Source organism: Stenella coeruleoalba, assembly GCF_951394435.1.
Source record: "Stenella coeruleoalba genome assembly, chromosome: 1".
Classification (NCBI taxonomy): domain Eukaryota; kingdom Metazoa; phylum Chordata; class Mammalia; order Artiodactyla; family Delphinidae; genus Stenella; species Stenella coeruleoalba.
In genome coordinates, this window is record NC_137169.1 from 184,523,891 (window position 1) to 184,540,396 (window position 16,506).

The window sequence follows — 16,506 nt, forward strand, 5'->3', positions numbered from 1 at the left end:
AATCATCTTTTAATATTAGTTAAAGCAATGTAGCCATATTTAAAACTGATATGAAAAGTAAAAATCACATTAAACCAGTTGAAGGTAATATTCACTGAGTGCTTTTGGGAAATAATGAAGAAGCATTCAGGTGAGAATGTAAACATGAACTCTTCCAAACCAATTCTTTAGCCAGCATTTATAATATTTCCTTGAAAAGTTCAATCCTTAAGTTTGTCAATGAGTCTGTTTCTTATACAAATTGATACAGAGATATTCTAGTAAATCTCTGCCTTAAAGAGAAGAATTATGAGGCAAAACCTAATTCAACATAACTTTAAAAATGCTTCACCATGTTTAGTACCATAAAACTACTTTATCAAGCAGGTATTACTCAAATTTTATAAAAATCTAAAGTGTTCATGATTATCACTGAACGAAGTGTTTAAAACACAGCTGGTGTGAGAAAGATAGACGATACAGTGGTAGACTACACCTACTGGTCTCAGAGATAGGTAGGCTCATATCATGCTTTTGCTACTCACCAGCTGTCTAACCATGAGCAAGTTCCATAGCTTCTCTAAGCTCAGTTCCTCTTATATAAAACTGGGCAATGCCACCTACCTGACAGGGTACTTGTGGTTATAACATACGACACACAGTGTTATTACACAACCCATTTCACTTGAATTAATATATGTTGTGAGCCAAATCACATCCCCTAAAATATGAAAATGTTCATTTCATAAAGCAGATCCTCTGTAAACCTTTTTCTGGGGACTTTTATGACCTCACACATAAGACAAGATGCCATGCAAACAGCTTATTTTTTTTAAGTAGTGGAAAGTCACAAAAATAATCAGAAATATGTAGTGTGTATCTACCTAGCCTAGGATCCTACTAGGTGGTCCAGCATATAGAATTAACGCTAAGGACCACAAGCACTTTGCCTGGCTCAATAGATGCCTGATAAATGTCTGCTGAATAACAAATTAATGGACTAACTAACGAAGGCAGTGATTGAATTCTTAATACACCTGATTAGAACTTCTAAATAGCTGGAGGAAATGTTCCTTAGAGAAATCAATGCAGTCTCCATGGTAAGAATCCTAGTCTGGCTAGGTAAGAATCCTACTCTGTATCTGTGACTAGCAGCTGGCACAATGCCTTAAACACATCAAGCAAAGCTAAGGACAACCCTCCTTCCACCCTATCCCAGCCTCAACCCAGCTAAGGTCTTCTTTTACCTACAGTTAATCTAGCAATTTGCAGGTGAATCTGAAATTATTTTAATTTTTATGACACATTATTAAAATATTCAAAATAATTCTATTACAATTCTGTTATCAAGCCTTATTAGTTCACATTAGTGTAGGCAGCAGTTTGGATTAGAGAATGCTACTGATTGTTTTATAGGTTTATTACTACTATAAATGATATACAAAAAATAAAATAACAAAGTAGTATACTGTAAATATTTTCAAGAGGAAAATAATTGCTAGCATTTGGCCAGCCATTTAGATTTTGAGTTGTCTTTACAGGCAAATTTATCTTATTTAATTATCAGAGCAACCTTTTGAGGTTTATTATAATTTCATGTCATTTTAGAGTTGAGCTAATAAAGTTCAAAAAAGTTAAATAACTTGCCCAAGAATATACAACCATGAAGTGACAGATCAGTTTCCAAATCCTGTGTTCTTTCATCTATTTAATAAAGCAATTAATTGAAGAATGGTCTGATGAAGTAGAAAGAGCACTAGATGAGGAGGAGGGGGCTATCACAAATGCACAGTGTGGTTGCAGGCATGTTATTCAATACTGTGTACATAACCTGAACAAATTTCCTCATCCCAAAATACGACCTCAACGCAGCCAACCTCAAAGTATTCTGGTGAAACTAAAACCAAAGTACGTAAGAGTAATTTGAAAATTTAAGACCACTATACTGGGAAAAATATTTGTAAAACATTAAATAATTCTGATGATTAGGAGTTTGAGCTTTGAAATAGCATAGCCATTCCCCTTGCAGTTTTACTGAAAATCCTCATTTAGTCAGAAAAACATTTTTCACAAATAATTCAAAAGATAAGCTCAACCTTTGTCTAGCTACAAATTTGTGACATTCTACATACACTGGGAGAATAATTCATCATGAACCTTATTTTAATATAAAAAAATGTATAACTCTATCCCAGCATTTTAGTAACATTTATTTTGTAAAAGCTTTAACTTTTAAGATCATTATGCAAATAATTTATAATTAACTTATCAACATAAACTTCTTTCTCAGGTACATATTCGAATATACCCAAGTCCTGCTAAGGTGAAAATGGCCTATCTATGTCAAATAGGCTTAATTTAGTGCAAAGTAGCTACTGCCTAAAATAGACCACTTCTCAGAAAACTATATAATTATGTACCTTGGTGGATAAGATTATAATCTAGATACCTTGAATAAAGAATGGTCCTCTATTATCTAAATAGGTAATCCTCATTAGCTAAAGGCAAAACTTCAGGAAGAATGTACATGAAGTGATAAGAACAGGTCACTTTCAAGCCAGCCAAATCAATCCTGAAGACTAACAGGGTGACAGATATCACAACCAGATTATCCTCATCATCTCAATTCAGATGTCTTTTATATGAAAATGTCCTGATTATTAAAGTTATATAGGATTAGGATAAAGAATATTGGAAAGGAATAAGGAATGGTGGAATAGAACCTCTGAAAAGGCCATTCCTCCATAAAAGCAACAAGAATACTGGCAATAGTTGTCAAAATCAACTTTTTCAGAACTCTCAAAATTAACCAAAGGTTTCCAACAATGTGATTGGCATTTATTCAACAAAATCACTGGATCTCAGGAATAACAGAGAAATTTGTGGTGTTTGGACTTTCTCTATTCCCATTCTCCTCTCCTTAGCCCTGCAGTAGCCTTAAAAACCAAAAATCCCACAATCACAGCAAAAATAGCAGCCAGCAGCTATTGGAAGGGAAAGAATGGGGTTGGAATACACCAAAAGTACCACTTTCAGAGAACTGTAATTATTTAACCTGTCTAGTAGTTCTCTAAAATTACCCATTCATAGAGCTTTCTTTATTTGGCCCAACTCAGAGCTTACTCAGTTCATTTGCCTTTTCCCCCAGGTAGCATGTGGAAAACAATCAGTGGCAATTGTTCAACATAACAGCTGCCTCAGGCAGCAATAACAGCTGGGGAAAAAAAGATGACAACCAAAAAAAACAAAAATTGGGGGAACAAGATGGCCATAAGGGCCTGTGAATTTTGTATAATCTAGAAGGCCACATGCATGCCTGGGGCTGTGCACATTCTCAGGAAAGATCTCAGAAGGCCCTAAACTCTCACCTCTAGCTAACCTTAAGGCTCTACACAAGCAGGAAATGAAGACAAGCAGGAAGTGAAGACTAAAGCAGAGTTATAAACTGCCTGAGCATTGAAGGCATATTCCAAAATGCACATCAAATCCTTCAGCAAATGCTGGGAGACTACTTGGCTCTGAGCATTTAAGAAAATCTCTGTCTAATAACTAGCTGATCAATGAGAAAACTGAGTAAAGACTTTAATGACCACAAAGAACAAAGAATACAGACCTTACAGAATTAGCTCAGGAAAATTACTAAGCAAACAAATAGCAACAACAACAACCAACAACAAAAACAAACACTGGGGGAGGAGAGGAATCTGATTTTGAGTGGTGCCACATTATATTACTTAACATGTTCTGCTTTCAACAAAATATTACAAGATGTGTGAAGAAAGTATGCCTCATACACAGGAAAATAAGCATGCAGTAGAAACTGTCTCTGAGGAAGTCCAGACATTGAGCTTACTAGACAAAGACTTTAAAAAAGCTATTTTAAATATCTTCAAAGAGCTAAAGGAAGCCATATCTAAATAACTAAAAAAGTAAGAGAATGATTTTTCACCAAATATAGAATATCAATAAAGATATAGAATTATTTATTTTTTTTTTTTTTGTGGTACGTGGGCCTCTCACTATTGTGGCCTCTTCCGTTGCGGAGCACAGGCTCCGGCCACGCAGGCTCAGCAGCCATGGCTCACGGGCCCAACCGCTCCGTGGCATGTGGGATCTTCCCGGACCGGGGCACGAACCCGTGTCCCCTGCATTGGCAGGTGGACTCTCAACCACTGCGCCACCAGGGAAGCCCCTAGAAATTATTTTTAAAAAATAAATTCTGGAGGTGAAAATTAAAATAATAGGAATAAAAAATTCCCTAGAAAGGTTCAACAGCAGATCTGAGCAAGCAGAAAAAAGAACCAGCAAATCGTAAGACAGGTCAGTTGACATTGTTCCCCTCATCTGAGGATCAGAAAGAAAAAAGAATAAAGAAAATAAAGGAGCATATCAAGTGTACCAACATATATTTAATGGGAATCTCAGAAAGAAAAGAAAGGGGAAAAGAATAGTTAAAGAAATAATGGCTGAAAATGTCCAAAATTTGATGAAAACTATCAATCTACACATCCAAAAAGTTCAACAAACTCCAAGAAGGATAAAAAATCAAAGAGATCCACATCTATAAACATCAAAATCAAACTTTCAAAAGACAAAGAAAAAATCTATAAAGCAACAAGAGAGAAGAGATTCATGATGTTGAAGGGATCCTCAGTGAGATTAACAGCTGATTTCTCATCAGAAAACTACAGAGGTCAGAAGGTAGTGAGATGGCATGCTCAAAGTGGTGAGATAAAGACTATCAGCTAAGAATTTTCCTTCAAAAATTAAGGAGAAATTAAGAGAATCCCACATAAATAAAAACTGAAAGATTCCCTTACTAGCAAATTTACCCTACAAGAAATACTAACTGAAGTCCTTCAGGCTGAAATGAAAGGCCACTAGACAGTAACTCTAATTCACACAAAGAAATAAAGAACACTGGTAAAGGTAACTACAGCTGATCCTCCGTATCCACAGTTTCTGCATCTGTGGAGTCAACTGTGGATTGTCAACCAACTGTGGATCAAAAATATTCCCAAAACAATCCCATAATGTTGCCAAAAGCAAAACTTGAATATGCTACACACCAGAAACTATTTACATAGCATTTGCATTGTATTAGGTATTATAAGTAATCTAGAGATGATTTAAAGTATATGGGAGGATGTGCATAGGTTACATGAAAATATCATGTCATTTTGTATAAGGAACTTGAGCACGTGCAGATTTGTGTGTGTTTCCACTGGGGATCCTAGAGCCATCCCCCACAGATACCAAGGGACAAATGTACATAAGTAAATGTAAAAATATATAATGTATTTGTGTTTGTGTGTAACTTTTTTTCTCCTATCTGATTTAAAAGAGAACTACATAAAGCAGTATTTATGTCTGTGTTGATGGGCTCGTGATGTATAAAGGTAATTTGTAGAACAATAATAGCACAAAGGAAAGGGAGGAACTGGAGCTATATGGAAGCAAAAATTTTGTATACTATTGAAATTAAGTTGGTATTGATCTGAACCAGATTATAAATTAAGAGGTTATAAATTAAGAGGTTAATTGTAATCCCATGGCAACCACTAAGAAAACTTTAAAATACTAAAATAAATGACAAAGTAATTAAAATGGTACACTAGAAAATACATTTTTAACAAAAAACAAGGCAATAATAAAGAAATAGAGAAACAAAAAGATTTACGTACGTAAAATAGCAAAATGAAAGTCATAAATTCTATCTTTCAGTAATTACGTGGAAATGGACTAACACTCCAATCAAAAGGCAGATATTAGTAGAATGGGCTTTATAAAAATTGATCCAACTACATGCTATCTACAGGAGACACATTTTATATTTAAAGACACAAATAGGTTGAAAGTAAAGAATGGAAAAAGATATACCAAGGAAATAATAACAGAAGAGAGTTGCAGTGGCTACACTAATATCAAACAAAATAGAATTTAAGACAAAAATTGTTACTAGAGACAAAAAAGAACATTTTATAATGATCAAAAGTTCAATCCATCAAGAAGACATAACAAGTATAAATATACCTAACAACAGAGTCCTAAAATACATAAAGCAAAACCAACACAATTGAAGGGAGAAATAGATAATTTATCAATAATAATGGGAGACTTCAATATCTCATTTTCAATAATAGAAGAACCAGACAGAGGACCAAGAAGGCAACAATATTTGAACAGCATTATAAACCAAATAGAACTAAAAAGCATCTATAGAACACTCTACCCAACAACAGCAAAAAATACATTCTGCTCAAATGCACATGGAATATTCTCCAGGATAGACCACACGTTAGGCCATAAAACAAGTCTTAATAAATTTGAAAGGATTAAAATAGTACAAAATATGTTCTCCAATCCAATGGAATGAAATTAGAAATCAACAGCAGAAAGAAATTTGGGAAACTCAAAAACATGTAGAAGTTAAGCAACACATACCTAACTAACCAAAGTTGGTGTCACTGCTTTTTTACCAAAGCTGTAATTATAAGGAAAACTAGACCTCTGAATCAGATATTAGAATGATTCAGTCTTCCCACAGAATGACTGGGAGGGCACAGAGGGTAAATAAAGGTATTGATTTGTCAACCCGAATATACCATGTCTCTATATCTCATACTCTAAGCTCAAGTTGCATTGAGTCCTACAGCTTCTTCTTTTCTCTATTTTAATTCTTTTACTACAAATGTGAACCTTATTTTGGGCAAGAATTCACCCTCTTCCTTTGGAGCTTCAGTGATGTCCAGAACCAGCCAAAGCCTCAGGATAGCAGCACACAAAAGTGGGTCTCTGGTGGAGACCTAATCACCATGCAAACCTGAGGGTTCTCAAGTACGACAGTGTTCAGAAGTTTCAGAATTGAAACTAGGATTCTAAAACAAATAATAAACCCTGAGGTTAGCAAGGAACTTCTAGTAACTAACACAAGAATTGTACTTATGAGCCTTCAGGCAATGAATTTGTCCTCCTTAGCAATCACCATGCAAGAGTAGACAAAGAAGTAGCATACAGTGGCATTGAATATTTTCTCTATTTCTGTAAAATTATCAATTATTTGCAACGTTCCCTGTGAATTATCTGCAAACATTCAAAAATCTGTTCTTAGGACTACCATTTGCAGAATATAAAAAATTGGGGTAACGAGGGCGTATCTTTGACAAAGCAGGAGTTAAAATGAGCCGCAAGAAATGAGGTTCATTTGGGGTAAATTCATGGCAATGAATTCATGGTAAATTCATGGCAATGAATTCATGGTAAATTCACATGGCAATTTCTAAGTGGCAGCTAATAAAATAAGCCAGGTCTATAGCAGGAAAAAAAGTCTCATTTAACTTTCTGGATACAGATTTGTGACAGACAGACTGGGGATATCATTTGTACTCCTCCATGAAGTTTCATCTGAAGTAAGTGTGGACTTCTCAGGGATGTGATTGTGCTGCACTCACTAGAATCCACTGATGGAAGTGTTATCTCTCTCTGTTCCAATCAGATAACCTGGTTTTGTCTCCTTCAGAACAAGAAGGCTTCTGAGACAGGGGTGTTTTAGTATCATTTTTATAACTAGACTCCAGCCCTAATCCATAATCTGGCTCTCCCAAGTTACTGAAGCTGAAGAAGGAGTCCTGGTGATGGTCCCCATGTAGCCATCTGGAACTTCCACCTACTTTGTTTCAAACCCCAATCTCAGGTATGTTGGAAGAAGCCAAGAAGAAGAAAACCAGTCACTACTGCAGAACTCTGAAAAGGTTCAAGAACTGAAGGCACCAAGGTTAGTGAAGAGGAGCTGAAAATAGAAGAACTGGCTGAAAGTTTATATGGTTTACTGTTAGGCCGCCAGACTCTTTTTCCCATCTTGCACACCCACACAGTTACTCCTCCTTGACCTCAGCAGAATACTGAAGATTTACTTTCAGAAGAGGATGAACCAGGGCTTCCCTGGTGGCGCAGTGGTTGAGAGTCCGCCTGCCGATGCAGGGAACACGGGCTCGTGCCCCGGTCTGGGAAGATCCCACATGCCGCGGAGCGGCTGGGCCCGTGAGCCATGGCTGCTGAGCCTGCGCGTCCGGAGCCCGTGCTCCGCAACGGGAGAGGCCACAACAGTGAGAGGCCCGCGTACCGAAAAAAAAAAAAAGAAGAGGATGAACCAGAGGGACTTTGGACTTAAGAAGACCTTCAGGAATGTCATTATGAAAGCAGAGGGATTAATGAAAAGTCTACATGCTGAATAGTGAGAATCACCTCACCTTCCCCTACCAACTCAATTCTTCCTTGTAGCTCTGAGACCACTGGACATCAGGCTTATACCAAGTCAGCTCAAGAGAAAATACTTGAATCTAACAGCAGCTGAGGAAGTCTCCCCACAAAATGGCCAGGTCCCAGCCCAATCGCCCTATGGAAAAGCCCATTAGTCAATGAATCCCTTTCAAGCACAGGCAGACCTTCCATCAGCTTTTTAGTGCTCTACTCTTAAATCTACGAGAGCAGCAAAAGATCACCAGTCATTTGAAAAAGGTCTCTAACATCAAAGATAATGACCAAAACAAACAACCAGAAAAAAATGAACTCAGAGATATTCTAGATTACAAAAAGAAAACCTCAAAAAGCTGTCATTAAAATCTTTACAGAAGATACTGCACTTGAGAAGCCAAGAGCACAATGCTATTTTAAAAAATAACATTCACAAAATAAGAAAATGCTGTTGGAATTTTTAAATGATATCAAAAATGAAAAATTAGAGGAGCTAAAAGTTGAGTAAAGATTGCAAAAAGTAGAACAAAGAGACAAACAGATGATAAATGAGATTTTTTTTTAGAAAAAGAGGATTAATCCAGGAGTTCTAAGATGTCAATAATAAGAATTCCAGATAAAGAGACCAGAGAAAATGGGGCAATTAATTATTTTTTTAAAAAAAAAGAATTCCTAGAATTGGAGAAGATACATCTGCATCTTGAAAGGACACATCACTGAGTGCCATTCATAATTTCTTTAAACAGACACACACAAAGACCCATCATTGGGGTCCCTGAACATAAATTATTACTCAGCTCAGAGAAAGAAAAAGTCAAACATCAGCATAAATAAGGGACTTTTTTGGATTCTGAAATGCCAGTAACAAACATATATTATGAAAGCAGGGATTTAAGTCAAACATTATAAACTAAATAATATCTTACATGCATTAAAAGAGCCTCCTATTTTAATGAAAAACAAACAAAAACAGAAAAGATTTTTTATTTGGAGTATATTCAGATAACTCATAAAAACTAAGGGGAGAATCTGAATTCTGTATCAGAAATTTCTTTTATTAGCTGTTAAAATAAGTAGTTCATAACAATTAGAAAGGTCTATTTCCTAGATCTCAGTTAATCTTACATTTATTTATATAGGTTTAGACTATATTCCCCAGTTATTTTTCTTTCAGCATCTTAAATATGAAAGAGCTAACAATATTAATAATGGTGAATTTAATTAATAATAAAATCAACTTATGAGAATTTGTGTTACCTTGAAATATACCCAAACTCTTGACATTTTAAACTAATTCCCGTTCATCTTATGGGCCATACACTCACCTTGAGGATCAACTTCTTTAGCTAGTTTCAGTGCATCTGAGTTTGCAAGATCGGTGTTGGCTGGGGTAACAGCCAAAATCAGACAGTTCTCCCGTGTGATGAACTGCATAATCATCTCTCTGATCTGGTACTCAATATCTGGTGGCTGATCTCCCACGGGCACTTTAGTAATTCCAGGCAGGTCGATAAGGGTTAGATTTAACACTGTGGAAAGGAAAAAAAAAATAAAGTTTTACATATACCATCAATGCTGAAAGATATCAGCAATGCAGAATCATGTGTCACTTTAGTAGAAATAAAACAAGCTGAGCTTTACGTATTGTGTATCTGAAGAACTTCGACTCATGTGCATAGAATAAAAAGGACAGAATTCAAAATGGCTTTTCAAGTTTTCTCTATTTTTATAATATGATTGTGCTAGGCCAAATGATCATTTTAACATAATTTAAGAAGCACTGATTTGCATATCTAACAGTTTTCTCAGAGAGCTGTCACATTTGTAACTGGGGGCTATAATTCAAACACTGAACAATAAGTGAATATGCTGTCTGCCAGTCTTGTACACTGCCTTCAAATGGTGTAAAAATTCTCTGGGTAAGGTTTGCCCTTCCCTTTAAAAACATCATACATTATTTACAGAGTGTTAGCCACTTAACCTATAGGAAAGCTGTTAGCCATTCATGGTGCCATGAGGTTAGTGTTCAGGCTATACAGCCAGACTCATGAAGCACCATTTTGGGAGCCCAGGAAACTACCGAGTCAGTGACTCCAGTCCCGACCTGGCTATCGTTCTCTCTGCACGCTACGTTATTGGCACCAAGTCCTCTTGGGAAGTTGTAATTGAGCTTATGTCAGTCATGGTCCATTTTAAAAGCAACAGAGCTGGGTAGAAGATAGGAGATTAAAATCTGCCCCACTAAAATCTTAGTCAGAATGGAGGCTATTCTGTATCACACACCAGGAACTGGATATCTGACAAGTTTCTGCCGACAGTCTGGGGGAAAAAAAAAAATCACAGTTGATTCCTCAGGAAGAGATTAAAGAGGAATATATAGGACTGAAAGAAAATTCATTAAGGATAACTCAACCATAGTACCATGCACCTCTAAGATTTTTGCAAAAACTGAAGATATTAAAAATGGAAGTTTTCATGCATACCTCTTTGGAATTCTAAAAGTTTAAGATAAACATAAAGAAAACATTTTAAAATGACTTCTCTTTTAAAAGTTATCTCCTCCTGTCTCCCCATAAATAATTTTATGAGCTGTTTGGATCATACCATTTACTGAAGTATCTAAGCACAATCCTAGAAACTCGGTATTTTTTGAGAGAAAAAAACCATCTTCTATAAATACTGTATGTTAATTAATATAGTAAAAATTTTTGAGGACAAAAATTTGGAATTTTGTTATTTTACTTACCATGTGGGGAATAGACTCGTAAATTAATGGGTATGGAGGAAATCCCTTTATTCATTCCGGTTACTCGATCTGTTTCTGCTTCAATCTCATGGCGAACTTCATCAAAATCTGTAATTTTTCTTCCTTTGCAATGTAGAAATTCTGCATATTCTACAAAAGACAAATTAATACAACCTAAAATTCATGTACTCTTGCGATAATAAGGAAATAATGCTTCTTTAATTACAAGTCAAAGTATCCAGTATTGCCTCTTCAGCCATCACAATGAGAGAACACAGTAGTTAACAAAAAGCACAGTTAATACTTTAGAAATATTAAACAGTTCAAATACTAAGGCTGCTAAATTTGCTAGTTTTCAGATAAGCAATTAAGTATTATAAGCAGTCTTTAAACCACCTAGCCTACTAAATAAAGAGAATCCTGGCCCTCCAAATGATGAAACAAATAATAGCAACCAATTGTCAAAGAAATTAGAGCTAGGGTACACAAAAAGCCTACTTACTAATCCTATTAGAATGTCCTTTTTCAATATCACCACTTTATCACGATGGAATGCTAAATTATATAAATATAGCTTCAGAAGGCAAAAAGGTTTAGAAACAATGTTTGCTTTATCTTTAAAAAGAAATAATATATGGAATATTTTAGCTTTAAAATATACTATTCAAAATACCACACCAATTTCTTTAATTAAAAAGATATTTTCTCAAGAAAAAAAAGATAGGATATTACAAAGAAACTATTTACCTGCAATCTAAAAAAAAAAAAAAAATCAGTATCTGTAGGCAGAAGGAAAAACTCTAAAGTAACTATATAATAACAGAATATTAGTTATTGTTAAATTTCAGTAACATCTTGAAACTGTTGTGCTATCAATTTCTATATCTGCTTCCAGAGATATCAAGTATATGATAAACAACACAACTCAGAAAAGGAAACTGATACTATTAGACCTAAAAATTTTATGATAATTTTAACAAGGGAACGAGTCTTAACAAATACTTTAATTTCTCTAACAACTAGCTGAAGAACTGCTCCACCAAACGTAGACTAAGGCTAAGTATCTTGGGACAGATAGCGGCTGAGAGAATTATTGGTAGTCTTTCTATGATTCCCCACCATAAATATTTAACCTTCACCCACTATATGGCAAGGCCAACAGGGAGACAACTACAAGATGTGGCTCATGCATCAATGGTGGAAGTATACACAACAATTAAGCTTCAAAAGGCTTCAGAAATCTGGCCTGAAGAGACCACTGCATCATTTGGCATTTTCTTTCACACATTTACCCTCATTGGTGCTGTTTTTATTAGATTATAAATTCTTAGATGATAGAGCCTTTATTTTATTTACCCACTCAGTGGCTAGGCCAGTACCATGTAAGAGTTTAAAGATAAGTAGAGGATAAAACAATAAGAAAAATAAAGAGGAGCAATGGATGTCAGATCCTAAAAAATAAGCAAACAAAACTTAGTAAACATGAGCCATAAATAATTTATAATAAACAGTACTTTTCAATTCAACATGTTCTGTGGAAATTACAAATCTGAGAACTTTTGGCTATCGTAATTATTACGTTCATAGAGTTAAAAAGCTTCTGGATCAGGGACTACATTTTCAAGTATGTTACTAATCAATAATTCAAGTAACACAAATGTGTACTTCTCTTGTTGCCACTAGATGGCGCCTACTTGCTTTCTCTGTAGGAAACTAATGCCCTTCCAGAAAGCTGCAAAATCAATGCAATTTTCAAATTAGATTTAAATTCATTCCTGGACTTCTGAAAATGCTTTTATCTTGGAATTTAGAGATTGGAATTGTGCAGTACCATCTCAAACCTCTGTGTCTTTTTAGGGATAGGGTTCCACAAAGAGATTTAGGGATGTATTTACTGAGCTCCTACTACTTCTCAGGCACTGTTTTAGAAGTTGGGGATATAGTAAAGTGAAAAAAATAGTCTCTAGCCTCATGAAGCTTAAATTCCAGTGAGATAAAATAGTAAACAGTGTGTGTGTGTGCCAGATTATAAGTGCTATGGAGAAAATTGAATACGGGGGATAATAAATACTGGGGAAGGGAGGTTGCTTTGTTATATGTGTCGGTCAAGGAAGGCTTCTCTGATATGATAAAGTAACATTTGAGCAAAGACTCAAGAAGCCATGCTTTACATAAGAGGATCCCAGTACACTGCCTGAAGCAGGCTATGCTTGGCATATTGGAGGAAGAGCAAGGAGGCCAACGTGCCTGGAGCACAGAGCATGGGAGAGAGAGGCAGGAGATGAGGTCAGAGCTGTGGTACAGACCTGGATGGTGTAGGGCCTGTGGGCCATACTAAGGGCTTTGATTTTTACTCAAAATGAATGGTAGAGCACTTGAAGCATTTTGGGTAGAGGGGAAACATGAGGTAACCTAGGTTTTAAATAAAGAACTGTACTGTTGTGTTAAGAACAGACAGAGAGGTATAAGAGAAGAAGCTGGCTAACAGAATAATAAAGGTGAGCTAATGAGGCTTGGACCTGGGTGAGAGTGGAGAAGTGGTTACATTCTAATGAAGTTTGAAGGAAAAACCAGCAGGATTTGCTGATGGATTAAAGGAGAGGTATGGGAGAAAGAAAGGAGTTAAGAATAACTTCAAGGAGGCTGACCTCAACAATGAGAAGAATTTTGAAGTAGAAAAGACTGACAGAAAGGAAGATGTTGGGGAGATGGGGTTGGGGATCAAGAGATCAGTTTGGCAACCCAATAGAAAATGGGCAGAAGACCTTAATAGACATTTCTCTAAAGAAGACATACAGATGGCTAAAAAGCACATGAAAACATGCTGAACATCACTAATTATCAGAGAAATGCAAATCAAAACTACAATGAGGTATCACCTTACACCAGTCAGAATGGCCATCATCAAAATATCTACAAACAATAAATGCTGGAGAGGGTGTGGAGAAAAGGGAACCCTCCTACACTGTTGGTGGGAATGTAAATTGGTACAGCCACTATGGAGAACAGTATGGAGGTTCCTTAAGAAACTAAAAACAGAGTTACCATATGATCTAGCAAGCCCACTCCTGGGCATATATCCAGAGAAAACCTTAATTTGAAAAGATACATGCATCCCAATGTTCATTGCAGCACTATTTACAATAGCCAAGACATAGAAGCAACCTAAATGTCCATCGACAGAGGAATGGATAAAGAAGATGTGGTACATATATACAATGGAATATTACTCAGTCATAAAAAAGAATGAAATAATGCCATTTACAGCAACATAGATGAACCTATTGATTATCATACTAAGTGAAGTCAGACAGAGAAAGACAAATATCATGATATCACTCATATGTAGAATCTAACTTTTAAAAGGATACAAATGAACTTATTTACAAAACAGAAACAGATTTACAGATATCGAAAACAAACTGATGGTTACCAAAGGGGAAACGTGTGGGTAGGGGGGAGGGATAAATCAGAAGCTTGGGATGAACATATACACACTACTATATATAAGACAGATAACCAACAAGGTCCTACTGTATTGCACAGGGATCTCTACTCAATATTCTGTGATTACCTATATGAGAAAAGAATCTAAAAAAAGAATGAATATATGTATATGTATAACCAAATCACTTTGCTGTACACCTCAAACTAACACAACATTATAAATCAATTATACTCCAATAAAATTAAATTTAAAAGTTCAGTTTGGGACCTATTAAGCTTGTGATGCCTACTACACACGACCCACATGGAGAAACAGAACTGCCGCTAATGGTTGAGAATCACGCAGCTGAAAGACACACAATTCGCATTCATCTCATCTGATAAGTGTATATCTATTCTGAAATTTTTACAGAAGATGGCAGTCAAGGGCTTGAGGAAAGGTTAGCCTTTTCTAATTAGCACAAAAATGCCTTGGGGCTGGATCTGTGAGTCTTTCATCTAGGGAAAAATCCAAGCTAGATTTATATGTATTTGGAATTCATTAAAGTTAGTCAAGTAGATGAGATCACTAAGTGAGAGATAAGGAAGAGGTCAGAGCACTGGGCCCCAGGTTTTCCAATGTTTAGAGGTCAGGAAATGGAGAGTAAGCCCGAGTGGTCAACAAAACCCAGAGAGAAAGGTGACCTAAAGCCAGTTAAAGAGGATGTTTCATGAAAGGAGACTTTCCACTCCATCAAATACTGCCAACATGTCAGGTAAGATGAGAACTAAGAACAAATCATAAAATTGGGCAACTTGAGGGTCATTCAGGATGTTGAAAAGGGCTGTTAGAGTGGAGTAGGGTGGGTGATAGTCTGACTGGAATAGACTTTAGAGAGAATGGGAGGAGAGGAAGTGGAGACTGGTTGCAGACACTTCTTTTAAAAAGTTGTGTTGTAAAGGAGAGGAAAGAAGTGAGAGGGCAGCTGGAGAGGGTTATGAAGTCAAGGGAGGGTTTTATAAAGATGGGCAAACTAACAGCATGTTCATAGGCTGATGGTATTAATCCAGTCCTGAGGAAAAGCTGATGGTGCAGAAGTGAGAAGGGACAAGTGCTAAAGTGATGTCTCAAGGAAGAAGGGATAGGAAGCACTAGAAAGAAACATGCCAGTTCATCCATAGGAACAGGAAGGAAACAGAATAATGAGTACTGACGGACGACACAAGTCGGTAGAATTGATGGTGGTGGGAGCATGTGAAATTCATCAGGTGAGAGTGGGGATTTATCATTTTGTCGAGTCATTTTACGCCTGTAGAAAACATTTCTGTATTCTCACTGATTAAACCCTACAAAGACTATTATTTTTACCACAAAATACCACACACACACGCACGCACACACATACACACACACATACACACGCACACACATAGAGTGATCCTAAATGACCTAAGAGTAACCATAGCAGGAATGTCAACTTGGGTCTCAACTATGTCCATCACTGGGATTCAGACCTGCCCAGCATATCAGAAGGACTAATGGACAGGAACCACAAAATCCCTATTTCTATGGGTCTCAAAGAGCTTCCTGGGAAATGATTCATCCTACAGGATAGAAAATTCAGGGAAAACCTAATCTAAATTGTCAGAAGGGAGCTACCTGTAGTCCATCCTCTACCCAGGTCCAGAGACTCATAGGTCTATGTCCCCTTCATCTCTAACAGTACAGTGATAATTGTCAGACCACATATCCTACTTTCTTATTAGAAAAACATGGCAACCATAACTACATTTCAGAATTTATAGCTACAGGATTATATTGTCAATAAGATGAGTCCTCCTAGCAACAAGATAAGCCACTCCTGTTATGGGATCCCAGCTCTCTAGCAAGCAGACTATAAATAGGTGGACAGCAGAGGTGGCATACATGTTTTTGAACAATTGCCCATAGTTGCTATTGAGGAGGATCATCAATCAGCTTATCATCACACAATCCCTGAATAAATCTTGATTAGCAGTGCAGAATTTAAAGGTCACAGCTTTACTTCCCTGCTGTCCAAAAATACAATTATAAATGAAAATCTTATAAAGGATTACCACAA

At 36.3% G+C, this 16,506-nt stretch overlaps 1 protein-coding gene across 6 annotated transcripts in view; it reads right to left on the minus strand.

Moving 5' to 3' along the window:
• Positions 1 to 16,506, minus strand: part of DNM3 (dynamin 3) — a 570,555-nt gene that overhangs the window by 403,513 nt on the left and 150,536 nt on the right. For all 6 annotated transcript variants that reach the window (XM_079939900.1, XM_079939895.1, XM_079939899.1 and 3 more), the window contains exons 3-4: positions 10,979 to 11,128; positions 9,558 to 9,761 (exon numbers count right to left, since the gene is read on the minus strand). In XM_079939900.1, the coding sequence (XP_079796026.1) occupies positions 9,558 to 9,761; positions 10,979 to 11,128 (354 nt within the window). The remainder of the gene's footprint in view (positions 1 to 9,557; positions 9,762 to 10,978; positions 11,129 to 16,506) is intronic.